The sequence below is a fragment of the Lagopus leucura genome, unplaced genomic scaffold (assembly GCF_019238085.1).
Source record: "Lagopus leucura isolate 7727_CA_CO unplaced genomic scaffold, USGS_WTPT01 Super-Scaffold_774, whole genome shotgun sequence".
NCBI lineage: Eukaryota > Metazoa > Chordata > Aves > Galliformes > Phasianidae > Lagopus > Lagopus leucura.
Window position 1 is genome coordinate 3485145 of NW_024962258.1, and position 14511 is coordinate 3499655.

At 41.4% G+C, this 14511-nt stretch overlaps 1 protein-coding gene across 3 annotated transcripts; it reads right to left on the bottom strand.

Moving 5' to 3' along the window:
- Window positions 1-515: 515 nt before the first annotated feature.
- MACIR (macrophage immunometabolism regulator) lies at window positions 516-10683 on the bottom strand. 3 transcript variants are annotated; one of them, XM_042864900.1, is made up of 3 exons: window positions 10622-10663; window positions 4920-5205; window positions 516-2951 (listed from the first exon to the last, which is right to left on the bottom strand). In XM_042864900.1, exon 3 carries the CDS (start codon window positions 2928-2930, stop codon window positions 2307-2309), a length of 624 nt encoding a protein of 207 aa, XP_042720834.1. In that variant the 5' UTR covers window positions 2931-2951; window positions 4920-5205; window positions 10622-10663; the 3' UTR covers window positions 516-2306. The 3 variants fall into 3 exon arrangements, with proteins under 3 accessions (XP_042720834.1, XP_042720832.1, XP_042720833.1); XM_042864898.1 differs by having other exon boundaries at window positions 4701-5205; XM_042864899.1 differs by lacking the exon at window positions 4920-5205 and having other exon boundaries at window positions 10622-10683.
- Between the last annotated feature and the right edge of the window lie 3828 nt (window positions 10684-14511).

Consider the following 14511-nt stretch of genomic DNA (forward strand, 5'->3'; position numbering starts at 1 on the left):
ACTCATCTCATCTTAGATTTTAATAAATTAATGGAAGATAATATGAACAGCAAGAATAAAATCAAAACTCTTCATTTGACAGAGACTGTTCCTCTTTAAAATGCAGAAAACAGGCACTCCTTAAGGATTTAGCAGTTCTGATTGAGAACTTTACAAACCAAAACTTCAGTATCTTAAGTAGTAATAGTTTGTGAGATCTGCAAATGATATTATCTTGTGCAAGCACTGTGGCAAGTAAGAGAAAACAGAAAAACCTCTAACACATTTTTCACATTTGAACTTGGCGAAACAGACCAGCCTTCAGCCTTTCTATGAATGTAGCACTGGTCCACATTAAGAAACACACACAAAACTTACATAATTGCATGTCCTATTTTCTGACATAACATAGTCCTAAGCATTAATGCCACATAAATCCAAGATTCTTGATTTAGAGTTATGTTTTCAAATGATTTCTTGGCCCCAGTTGTACTTTTCCTAAATGTCCTCATAGCAAAAGACTCCACAACAACAGATATTTAGCATCCTTTTTATTTTTTTCAGCCAGAAATACAGTTTCATATGGTATTTCAATAAATAGTGGTGTTTATTCCTTAAGCAATATCCCCAACTTCTTTGGCATCTGACCATAATATTTTTCAAACAAAAGACTATATAGGAAGATTTTACTTTCCAGATAATTGTTCAATACATTAGATTTACAGAGGTGTAGTTAACCTAAACATACACATCAGTTAACAAACCCAGAAAAGAAAACCCAGGCCAGTAAAACGCAGACAGCCAGGCTGCCTTCATTTACAGCTGTGGAGTAACTGTTGGATTAATATGAACTCTCCACCTTCCACAGCACGAGCCAACCAGTGCTTCTTATTCACTCTGAACAAAGGAAAGTTAAAAAAAAAAAAATAAAATATTGCATTGTACCAGAAACAACTGATCAAATAAGCTATGTTTCAAAACAATGTTATCTCAACTTCTACAGAGGTAATCAACTAAAACCAAGTCACACACTGATTCAAGTAAGAGATTGCACCTAAAAAAAGTCTAATAACTATTTTTCATTTTCCAACATAAGTTACTAAAGCGTTTTAAATACATCTAAGAATACAGCTGTCAAAACTGCTTTTGATGTCACGTTTGGATAAAAATTTCTTAAGCAACCAAGTAAGCCAGTGTATTCAGTCTACCCTCAATAATCCAGGATCATCTCTTCAAGGCTAACAGAGGAATACTTCACTTGCACTCCATCAGAAAAAAATCTCTCTTACAAATCCCTGTAGAAGAGTTCAGTTCTTCAAATCAACTAGATTTCCAAAGCAATGATAAAGTTATTTGATATCTTCTATTAATATATATGTTACAGATATAATGAATTAGAACACTGACATACCAATGCAGACATTCTGGTGTATTTCTTGGAATCTAAAGTGAATCCTTGCTTAGGTTTAAAAAAAAATCCCATTAACAAAAAACCTTGATTCCCCAAAAGATTTTTATAGTATTCAAATATGCATCCTGAAAAATTCTGTAGAACAGAGGAGGCAAAGCAGTTAGTTTCATGCAGATTCAAAAAAATTTAGTGTGATTAAAGTAGCAAATGAACTAAAGTTTATTTTCATAAAACGGCAGGAATAGGAAGGAATCCAAAGATCTATCAGTTCCAACTTCCATATTTACCCCTGCATTTATGAGTGAATTTCCCCTTCATCAGCAGTGTGACACCAATTTCTAGACTGCTTAAATATCAAACAATAGAGTTCAGCCAAGCTCACATTTGTTTCAATTACGTAAAAAAAAAATAAACAAAACCTAAACTAAACTCATACATATATTCTACTGTAGAATGCAGGAACAAAAACCAAAGACAAAAGACCCCCAAATTTGAGTGCTTATCCAAGAGCAGTTTCTAACATCAAGCCAAAATTAGCAACAACCAAGCAGACATCACCGATTTTTCAGTGTTAAATTACTGTAGATACTAAATCTAACTGTACAAAAAAAAATCTCAAACCCAAAAAAACAAAAGCTTTTTTTTAAGATTTCAGAATTTTTGCTGTTAAAAGATGTCCAAAGAAATATCCCCTAGTTGCAGTCAAGTTTGCATTAGAAGCTGCTTTTTCGGGAAAGATTTTTCCTCCCAAGTATTTCTAACACATTGCATTGTTTAGATTTCATTCAAATAAAATTTCTGATAACATTTAGCTGATACAACCACCTACAGTGTGGACAGTCATGTACACAGTACAATAGTGGATTTTTGCAGCAACAGATAAACAATCAGAAATTGGCTCTACATTTAAGATAGCTCATGTGTTATTTCTCGCAAACATACGGTCCCCTCTAAGAGTAAGGTGTTGGAGCTGGTATTGTAGCACTTCTGTGTCAGCAGGTTCCTTAATACTCATTTTGTCTAAATTGAGGTAGTCCAGAGATTTTGAGTGAGCCCTTTTACCTTTTAAAAGGCAAAGAGGCAGGGGACCATGAAGTGCCTTGTAGGGTTCATACGGTAAAGCCTTAGTGCATTTATCCCCTGAGCTGGGCATCCGTCTCCTCCTCCTTCCATTCACTGCTGGAATCTCATATGGCTGATAATACCTACTTCTAGCTTTGTACAAACGGGAGGAGCGGGCAAGTCCTGAATCGAGCTGTTTGGAGCGCAAGTTAGGCCCAGATTCCCCTTTACTCTCTTCATTTCCTGTACACTTCTGGGCGAGTTTTAGCAGCTCCTCTCCGGTCGTGAAGCCAACCAGGTAGTTAGAATCCATGTGGAGGATCTGATACCCCGAAACCGTCCGTCGCATGGGTGAGCAGGGGGTACTGGAGCACCGTGGCTTCTCAGCTTCCGTTCGGCCTGCAGCGCCCACCTCTGCCAGGGGCACTGGGAGCGTGGATATGGCACTTCTGGACTCTCCGTTGATGTCGACTTCCATTTTAGACACAATGCTGTTCTCCTAGAATAAAACAGAGCTCGTTCAGAAATGGAGCCTTTACACAATACGACAGGCTGAGAGAGGATTGTAGAAATGAGAGTCTGTATCAGCCAGAAGTCAGCACCAATACTTGTCTGTTCAGCTGCCTTACGAGCTGCGGGGCCTCCTAACAAAGCAATTACTGACATCTGCCTTCTAAAATAATTTCAAGTGGTTTTTAGTAACAGACACGCAAAATATTTTCCTGATAATGCGTTCAAAACATTCCTGATTATTACCGTACAAAAAACAAGCATCTTTCCACTCCATTTCTCATTTTAGTCCATTTGATCCCTTAGATTCCCTCTTTTCAGGTCAGCCATTACCACACCCATGGTAGTTTCTCCCGTATTCAGCTGCACATTTTTTCCATTGACAATAGTGTCCGAAAACACAGTTTTGGAGAACTTTTGTCTAACAGCTACTACCCAGGGCATGACCACAGAGCAGGCACTGCAGATGTGGGAACAGTTCATTTTACACTGAAAGAGCAGTATCCTGACTGTTCAACAGCATGTTTATAGGGCCTCAGGAAGTCTCTCCCTCCCAAAAACCATCACCTTATTCACAGTTAATCCAACAAAAATACTTTATTCAATCTAACCTATTTTTAACAGTAGAAATAGTATTCTGGTGATCACTAAACAGTGTAAAATAAGCATCACAAATAACCTATGTTCAGATTTCCGTGTTACATTTTTTTCCTATTTGTTTTAGAAATAAATACTTTGCTCTCTGCCTTCCCCCACAACTACTCCTAAAACACAATTTGGTGTCTTTTTAACACAACAACTTTCTGCTACAAGTCAGCATCACTTGTAACATAAAAAGATAAGGTCGATATCACAGCAAATATATGCCAATGAATGCTCAGGCACAGAGAAATCAATTATTGTCTATATCATTTCTTCCAAATATTATTTACACAATTCCCACATCACAGCTATTGCAGAAAACAGAAATGTCACTTTTTCTTCCCCCCAGTCAGATACCCTAAAAAAAACCCATTCAAGACGACTCTCAATCTTACTGTATGAGAGAAAAATGTGTGCAGATTTAACTTGCAAAAAACCCCAAAATATGCATCCATATGAAAAACTTAAGCCTATCTTGTTTCTACTCAAGAATCAGAACAGAACAGGTAATGCTCTTACCTCTACCTCCTCACTTAATCTCAAATTAACATTGCTGCTCCAGCCCTAATTCTAATAAATGTGCAGTAAAACCAATCACCGTAGGTTTGCTAAAGAGGATTTTGTTTTGCTACTGACAAACGTGTACTACAGAGAGATTGTTGTGTCTCTGTAGCACAGCACCTGCCAGTAAGACATTAACATGGTAAGATTTTCAGCCAGGAAGCTACAGTCAGGAAAATCCCAAGATTACTGTAAGCGTAGCATAGAAAAATCTTGCACTGAAACTTTTGGCTACCATATGCTTTAGCTGAGAAACAAACATTTAACTGTTCCTGATCTTTTAATTCCTGATTTTTACCCTGCAGTTCAGAAACTGCACTGACAGCATTCTAGAAAGATTCAAAATGCTCTGTTAAAAAGTATAAACAATGCTAGAAAAAGTGAAGCTTAATCACAGATGTATAAATAGAATTATCACAGCAGGTTTAGAACCAAATAATTATCTAGACACATGTAAACAGCAGCAATCAAATAAATCAATAAATAATTCATGCTCTAAGGAAAGAGTGAAGTAAGGGTGCCTATGTACACTTACTGAGTTAAAAAAGAACTGGAAATCTCTCTTCTAAGAACAGCTTTTAAAGTTAATTTACTTCAGCCTGAAATATGGATGTGTAACAGAAAGCAATCAACTTCAAAGAACATCTAGAAGCAGGAGAAGAATGAATAACGACCCTTCAACTGTCCAGAAACAGTACAAAGGGAAAATCAGAGGAGAAAAAGGCCTTCAAGTGAGCAAGCTCCAGCCTAGTACTTAGTCTGAAGTTGCAGAACTCCCATGTCTGCACTGTGGTGCATGAAGCAGAAATCCGACAGACATCTGAACACAACAGTAGCATCAGAAGCCAAATTGCAGGATTTGGTGCCATAAACATCAGAAGCTTAAGGGAACAGCATGGCTCATTGGTGCGAGGAATGACTGGCCAGCTCCGCAGGCAGAGGTCCAAAACTCAGCATATATGTGTTCAGCTGTTCTCTCCCAAGATTTAATGTGACTGACTCAAGCTGCCATATGGCTTCAATATGCTTTGTTTCTTTATCTGGTAAAAAAAAAAAAAAAAAAAAAAAAAAGATAGAGTGGCATTACTTAAGACTTCTATAAAAAAAAAAAAAAAGTCATATGATAGCTTCACAGTATCTGTGAATATAGATAACAGTACCTACGAATACATTTAACACATCCAGACTGAATTTTTAAGCTATCTCCACAGTTCTGTACATCAGATGACTACTACTAGGTTTGTTGCTGAGTAATAGCGTAACCTTGTCAGTAATTACCAGCCTCGGCTATAGTACTGAAGAAAAACAGCACTTTAGTTCAAAAAGATTAATTCTTCAGATCACAGATTCCCTGACTTCTTGCTTCACAGGGATTGCCAATTCAAGATAATTTATAATTAAAGATTCACTATAGAATCAATACAAGGAGAAGATAAACAAGATGGCATTTACTTTTCTTTGCTGCTGCCTCACTCTGATGCTTTAAGAAGTACAGGAAATTACTGAAGGTAACAGCAAACTAGAGGACTAACTTGATCAATACACATTAAAAGTGGTTCCAAGATGCACTTCATTTAAATGAGATTTTTACAAGATTATAACAATTACCTTTAAATTACAAAGCAGGCTTTGCATATGAAGAAATCTGGCCAAATCCAGCTAAATACTGACAAGGCTGGCTAAGCCACAAAGAAAGAATTAAGAATAGAAATGAAAGGTTTACTATTACAAATAATTTTATTACCTCAATGAATGCACTAACATGCCTGGGATAGATATTTCAGAGCAAAAATAACCAACAAAATAACCAGCCTCTGCTTTTTACACAAATACCTATCTGGTTTCTGAATACTTCACAGAAGTTATCAAATGCCACTCAAGGACTGACATGTAGCAAATAAAAAGCCAGAAGTGTATTCTGCATTAACATCACACTAATATACACACACTAAATTGTTTGTTGTCTTGGATTAGAGCCCTGAAATGACCTCTAGTCATGTGCCCTCACTGCACCAAATAACATTTTTTGCCTTTTTTCCCACGTTCTAATCGTGCTTTTTTTTTCTGTTAAATATGTTACTCACATTTGTCTCCTCATCAAAAAGAGGGTAAGCGTCTTAAAAATAAACTACCTTTAATTATTCAATATCTAAATACAAAGAAAGATGAAGCAGGGCTTTCCCTGACAGTCCTAAGCTATATACACAACCTGTGTTATTTCAAAACCACCAAAATATGCTGCTCTCAGAAAACAAAGTGGTTCTCTGTAAATTAGCATATTTCCACTGTTATTTGTCTATCTATTAGGAGGTGAAGTAATTTGAGAACATGCCCTGTGGATGCATTTTATTTGCTATTGTTTATTTAGATGAGCATTAGATTCCTGCCCGAGTACTGCTGTTTGTGTTTTGTTTGTTTTTAATCCTTCTTTTTTCTTCTTTTTCTCTGGGTAAGAAGCCTGCTGGAGGTACCATCTGTTAAGAACCACCTAGATCTCTCTCACTGAAAAAAATTCTCTTAATCTGTACATGGAAGAAGGGAAAGTGGCAATAGATGTAGCACGTCCCAGTTGAGTACAAGCATCAAACATATCAGGCAGAGACACTAACTCAAGCAGTACCAGTTCTCATGTTTCCCATCCTCTGTGCTTCCATTACTTAATACACACAATGCATTTAAGACATATGTCCTTAAACATTAGGAAAGAACACGGAAAGTAATGCCACCCAGCATCTGTGAAATCAACACCTTTTTATGATGTATTTTAACCATCTGTATTTGTGAAGGGGAAAAATAAGGTCCACGTCTTTGCCAAAACAGTCTGAAAAAAAAAAATAATCACATGCATGCAATATCTATACCCTGAAATATCATCTTGTACTGCTGTCACTGGTGGACACGCTGATGGAATTACACACTTGCAGAACAAAAGTTTCTGGAAGTAATTATTTCCAATCTGTGATTAAAACACTAAGTGTTTAGTGAAAACATTGCATCTTACAGACCAACACTGCCTTTGTAGAGACAGGGAAACAGAAAAAACGCACAGGACAAGCTCAAGACAGGTACTGATGAACTGTAAACATTCCACAACACTTTCTGCTCCCTAAGACATGCTAAACTAATCCAAGCCAAAGAAAAAGTAGCTGGATGTTAAACTCTTGCATTTCATAATGTAACAATCAGGTGATTAACAACTCTCAGTAAACAAGTTAAAATGACAATTACAGAACCACAGAATACTTAGAGTTGGAAGGGACATTCGAGGGCCATCCAGTCCAACACCCCTGCAATGAACAAGGACATCACAGCTAGATAAGGCTGCCCAGGGCCTTATCCAAGTTCACCCTGAAAGTCTCCAGGGATGGGGCCCCCACCACAACACTGGGCAACCTGTGCCAGTGCCTCACTATAAAAGATTTTTTCCTCATGCCTAAACTAAATCTATGCTTCCTGAGCTTTAAGCCATTTCTTCTAGTTCTATCCACACAGACCCTGCTTAAGAGCCTATCCCCTTCCTTCCTGCAGCTCCCCCTTCAGATACTGAAGAGTTATCATGTCACCTTGCAGCCTTCTCTTCCCCAGGCTCTCTCAGTCAGCCCTCACAGGAGAGGTGTTCCATTCCACAGATCATTTCTGTGGCAAAGTTACTGGGGCCAAGAGCAGGTGAAGGATTAAGATCTCCAGCAATCCCTAGTATGGGGCATCAACACATCTCCTGTACCACACAGTTTGTGTAGAACAACAGATTGCTAACTGTTTTCCAAAAAAAAAAAAAAAAAAAAAGAAAAAAAAGCACACTTCAAATTTCTAGTAAAATTCCTACTGCAAGAAGCGAGAATCAATTAACTAATTTGTTAACTCTTATTACTAGTTTAGCTTTAAATAGAAAGCAAGTTTGATCCAGAAATAATTCATCAGAACGGAGAGGGCCACAAGCAAGTGCTGAAAAACTACAGCAGCAGCCCCAGCAATGAGCTCCCCTGGCTGACAGGCAGCCAGCAGACCAGGTCAGCACCACAGTGCCCAGCAGAGACGAGAGGAATTTCAAAAGCAGGTCCAGGCTGATGAATTTTATATAAGGAGGCTTACTAAGCAGAAAGCGTAAAAGAAGATGGTAGGAAAGCCGGCCATTTGCTATCTCTTTGCCAAGCAAGAAGAGAGAGAAGCATTTGAGAGAGCACCTTTTCCGGAATATGTACAGCTCTCTAAATAAGCAATGCCCCTTTCCTTCTAGTTGGAATACCACTCCTCAGTCCACCAAGCCAACACAGAGCAGCTATTTGCTATTACTGCTTATCAAAAGGCTGAGTGGTGCGACACACAAAGTTCCTGACACAAAACACTGCGTTGTTTAGTTAGCTACAGCCAAAAACCAAGGGGTACTCTTTATGATCACATCTTACGTTTTCACATCTTTGCTTTCCACCTTAGTAACCAAAATAAGTAGTTTTCAAAAGTTGTCTTCTAACAAGTTTTAGGTTAGTTGACTTCAGAAAAAAATCTACCGCACTACACAGCTCCACTTGTCAAAAAAAAAAAAAATAATAATAATCCTTTTTTAATACTGAAAAGGGAAGGATGGGATAATTTAAAAGATATTGCAGATTTCACGGAATAAGCATTGTTTTTTTTTTAACCTTTAGAAAAAGAAAACATGAACAGCAATGACGGCACCCACTGCTCCTACATCTGAAATGAAATAGGTGTGTTAAGCAGTGTGCTGTTTCCACAACTGAAAACACAGCTCCAGAGATAGCATTTTGAAAACAACAGTTCTGTATTCAGCTTTGATTAGGAATGGCAATACAAAGACACTAGTTAAAAACAAGATGCACTTATAGGGTTATAGGGTTATATAGGGTTATAGTTATAGGGGAAGATACTATATTTAATTCATGTGATTTACTTTGCTGGATTTCTTGTTTAACTGGAGCACTTGAGACGAGTAGCTCTCTGTCTCAAGGTGATGCAATCTGCACCAGACATCTAAGTATTTGCTGAAAAGTTACATCTCATTTGCTTATATCATCCATACTGCAAAAAGGCCAGTTTCTAAGCTTCCTAAACACAACGGCTTTTAAGCTTTATTCTCTCCTTCCTTCTTACATGCTCCTTCCCATAGTTACTGCTGGCTAAACACGTGTTTGTGTGAGTATAATACAAATAGGGGTGAATATTAATAAATGTCCAACGGCATACTTAAGTACAGTGCATTTCTCTTTACTACAACAACTGGCAATTGAAAACTTTGACCAGGAATGCTGGGTTTGTTTGACTTTACCCTAACACATACACTTGCACATAATCACACGATTATGCAAGGCTGGTCGCCAGATCCGAGGAGTAAGGGTGATCAAATGGGGGGGGGGGGGGGGGGGGATTATAAATGGCTACGATGTAGGTACTGTTACGCAAGAACTTCAACAGACACACTGCCCCTGCCTCCCTTCCCTCCATTTCGAAGTCAGAAACTCCCTCCTCCATCTTTATTATTCTAATAAGAGCCCTTCTTAGAGGAAGGGCAAAACAAACAACAACCACCAAGAAAAAAAAAAAAAAACAAAAAAAAAAGCCCAGCAGCAGGGCAGCGGGAAGAGAAGCTTTCAGGACGGGGACGGGAGGGAAGGCTGTCAGAGGGATCAGCGCAGCGCACAGCACGGCCTCCACCCCGGGGCGGCCCTCGGGGCGCATCGGTGCCCCGCTCCCAGCACGGCTGCGCCGCTCCCGCCGAGCCGCCGCACGACCCGTTCCCACGGGAAGCATCAACGCACGGCGGGGCGCACAGGCCTAACGAACACACGCAGAGGCGAGCAAGGACACGCTCAGAGAAAACATGCCTCGCACATCATTCGCTGCTTTCTGTGCAATAAGTACGCACGCACACGCAGTCCTTTTTTACACCGCCCAAATCCCCCACGGAAAAGAGCACTCCTACAGACCCGTGGAGCGCTCGGCACTGCGCGGAGCATTGGCCGGTGACGAGGTGCCACCTGCAAAAAGGCGCACACGGCAGCGCGGGGATCGCCGCCGGCCGCAAGGTGCAGCCGGGGAGGATCGCGCAGGCACAGCGCGGTACCGGGCTGCAGGGCTCAAGGCGAACACCGGCACGGAGCGCCAGCCGCCCTCCTGCTCCCGTCGCCGCACGCGGACGCAGGCACGTCCTGGGCTCCCGCTCGAAGGCGCGAAAGACAGCCCTCGTCTTCCGCCCGGAGCCGCGGGGCCGAGCCCGCCTCCCGCGCGAGTGGCTCGGGGACGCCCTCCCGGCGGCTCCCAGTCCAGCACGACCCACCGGGAGCGCCGCGGCCGGGCCCAGGCGAGCTCAGCCGGACCTCAGCCGGACCCCCGCCCGCAGTGTCTGCAGCGCCTGCAGCGCCGGCTGCCGCCGCCCCCCCGTCTCTTCCGCCGGGACTCCGCCGCGGGAGGCGCGGATTCCGAGCCCATCCCGCCTCCTACCTGCGCTCCAGGGCGGCGGGCTCGGCGCAGGGCGGCAGCGAGCGACGCGGCGGATGGCGGAGGGAGCAACCCGGCGCTTCCCTTGCTCGTCCCGGAGCGGCCCCGCCCCGCTCGGCTCGCCGGGGGCGGGGCGTGCTGTCGGTGGGCAGGCCGCCATCTAGCGGCCGCATCCCGCCCGTCCCGCCTTGCCGCTTGCCGCGCCGCTCCTCCGGGCCCTGGGCCGCCGGGTGTGAGCAGCGGTAGTGGAGGTGCGGAGATCTTCAGGGAATGTTTTTGTCCTGTCATCCAACCTGACTCTTCCCTGGCACAACGTGAGGCCTCTCTCTCCCTCGTTCTATCGCCAGTTACACGGGAGAAGAGGCCGATCCCGTCCTCCCCACAACCCCCTCTCAGTGAGTCATAGAGAGCAATGAGACCTCCCCTGAGCCTTCTCCAAACTAGTAAAATTTTATTACAGTTTTTTGTTTGTTTGTTTGTTACAGATATCTTTTCACTGTGCACATAGCCATAAAAAGGAGCCAAGTAATCACCTCCTGGCAGCAGTGGACTGAAGCATTGCTAATCTCAGCCTACAAACCACTGCAGTATTTCCACATCCATAAAACGTGGATGCTGACTAGAAACAAACTTCTGTCAGTGGTTTTGCCAACAACCAGTTTCAGCATTTCCCTACTCAGTTTGGTACAGGACCAGGTTGAGATGCGGTTACTGCACCTAACTACCTAACAGTAGTTATTGAGTTATTGCCTAACTTAGACTCTTCAAGTAAGAAAAAACAAAGCGAACAGAAAACACTAACTTCATAGTGATTATTTCTATTTTTGTTGGGAGCTGAACCATGCAGCTGGGTCACAGGAATTTCTAATCACAATGGGCTGGAGCCGAGCCAGCTTTTGTTCCTACAATCTCTCCAAAGACATGCTTTTCAGTACACAGCTAACGTCTGCTGCCCTCCTTGGGAGTGCACAGAAGTCCTCTGCAGAAAGACCCTGCTCCTGTCTTCTTATGATCCCTGTGGTCAAGCTGCAACCATCTTAGTTGCGGTGGCCTTGCATGGCCGTGCATTGCCGAGGAAGGAACCAACATGAGACGCTCACCTGCTTTGCCAACCAGTATGAACTGAGATGCACCTGATGTGTGCTTCTTGCAAGTTTTAGCTGGAACTACTCAACACAGGAAAAAAAAAAAACAGTTTTGTAAGGAATTTCAATTGTAGTCCTTTTAGTCCTTTTCTATGCAGCACAGCAAGCTCAGGTTTTCCCTAGACTGACAACTGTTTTTCACCGTATTTTTGCAGTGCTTTCAAAATCACCCAAGGTTTTACATGCTGAACAAAGACACATTGATGTGCTTGGTATTTGTTTTCTCTACTTACAAACTGCTTAAAACTTTTTAGTGCTGCTTCAAGGCAGCAAAAAATCACAGACTATTACAAACTATTTTCTGCGTCTTGGTACTCTGACTAAATCGTTAACCTACACCAGTGCGTTCCTGCACTGATGACAGTGAATTCGCCAACAGTATAACTCAATTTAAAAAAAAAAATCATAATATTAAAAGTGAAATACACAGAAAAAGTGCTCATTTTCTTTTATTATCTGTGATTTCTTCCTTATTTATTATCCTTAGAGGAATTTTATCAAAATGTTTTTCTCTCTGCTTTTGCGTGTTTTGGGCTTGCACGCTGGGAACTGCTATGTTGATTTGACCACTAAAGAAGCTATTACACCACAAGAATGCAAAGACAATCAGTTAAAAGAATATTTAAAAAAAAAAATTCAAATGGATAATACTTTAGTGCATGTGAATTAAATTCCAGTGCTTAATAGAGAAAGCATTTTTAATATGTTCACTTTCTTTCTCCTTACTGGGGATTGTAGCCATTATTCCGAAAATCTGGATTTTGCTGGTAATCCCCAAGGACATCCAAGATAAAATACAAAATATTTTTATTCTGGGGAGAGGTGGAAGGAAAAAAGAAAAACAATTCTGAGAGGGTACAGTTGAAATAGTAGGGTTACATTTATGATGAAGAAAAAAACATTAAAATCCAGAGTATTTTTATATTAGAAGTTAAAACTATCTCTTCTGTAATTCTGTGATGAGTAATTGTAATATAACTTAGCAAAATTTGCTGTACATAATTCATTAATCCCACCTTTATTTCTTATATACAAGTTAAAAATGATTTTCAGAGAGCATGAAAAGTATTCCTTAATTTGCTTTCTGGGACAAATTTCCTTTTTGCACAATTAAGCTGACTTCAGTGGGAATCTTGGCTACTTGTGCAAGGCTAAGTTTATTTCTTCATGTTTAATGGAGGAGGTAAGCACTGGAAAGTAATTGAAATAGGATGAGTTTTTAGAGTTGTATATGTTTTGCAGATGTTCAGTCACTACCCACTCTGATTCAGAATATCTCAAAGAAATTATTACACCCAGCCAACATGAAAAGGTGCACTGTGTTCTATCTACACAATAGGATTTAAAACTTAATTGTGAAAGGGAAAAGATTTGGAGCAGTTTGGGAGAAATGATGCATTTAGCATGCGTGGGAGAAGGCACAAATATATAGGAGAAGGCAGCAGAAAGTTCTTGCTAATGGTGTTCCAGCTGGAAGTCTTCCAGCTCTGAGCTAAAAAATTCTTTGGTTACAGGTCACTAACTTCATACAAACCTTTTGCCACTATGTAATGTAAGGATGCAGAATGAAGTCTCACAGTATAACTCGACATTTATTGTACAACAAAACAATGTTTTTTACATGACATGCATTGGGTTCAAATAATAATCTGGATCTGTTAAGTGAACCTAGCAGCACATCTCTCCCCAGTGGCTCCTCCACCACCTCAGATCAGAGAGTCATCATCAATGCTTTGCAGGAACCTCCTGGTCTATCTGTGCTTTTCCAACAAATGTAACAAACATAAAATTGAATTCCCCATGAGAACAAGTGCCTGTGATCATGAGGCTTCTTCCAGCTATCTGCAGGAGGCCTCATTAACTTCCTTCTCCTGATCAGGCAGCCTGTAGTGAACACCCTCAGTGGTGTCACCCATATTATCCTGTCCCTTAATTCTCATTCATAAGCTTTCAATTTGTTCCTCATTCACATCTAGGTTGAGATTAGATATTCAAGTTGCTCTTTCAAATACAGAGCAACTCCTCTGCCATGCCTTGCTTAGCTTGCCTTTCCTGCAACATCTGTAGCCATCCATGACAGCATTCCAGTCATGTAAAGTATCCCACCGTGTCTATGATTACAGTGAGATCATGGCCTTGCAACTGCACTAGCACTAGCTCTTCCTGTTTATTCCCCATACTCCATGCATTGGTATGCAGGCACTTTAGAGGAGAAAAGGGAGCAGAGGATGCAGGTATTCCTAGAGGGATGCACAAGGACTCCCTGTAAATATACCTGCTCTTGAGGCAGCTGGCATTCTGGCTCAAGGAAGGCAGCTAAGCAGCATTTGTCACTGTTCTGGTTGTCCTGGCTCATTCCCCAGTCTATTGCAATGGCGTGAACATTGCCACTTTTTGACTTCACCCCTCCAACGCCTTCAGCTGAAAGCCACCTCCACTAGGTTAGCCAGCCTGCTGCCAAAGATTGCCCTGCCTCTTCTAGGCAGGTGGATCCCATCCCTCTTTAATAGATTATAATCTTCACTGAAAGTCCTGTCATAAAAACTGTCATAAAAACCAAAACAGTGCATGGGCACTGTCCACGTAGCCAGGAACTGATAGGCATTGTGCGTCTGTTTCTGGCTTCCCTCTTTTCTTCAACTGGAAAACTGAAGAGATGAAAACTAGGGCATGAGGATTCCTCATCTGCGCTCCCAGGGTTTTATGATAGTCTTTGATTCTGCCCACGTTCTGGCTTCCAGCATCATT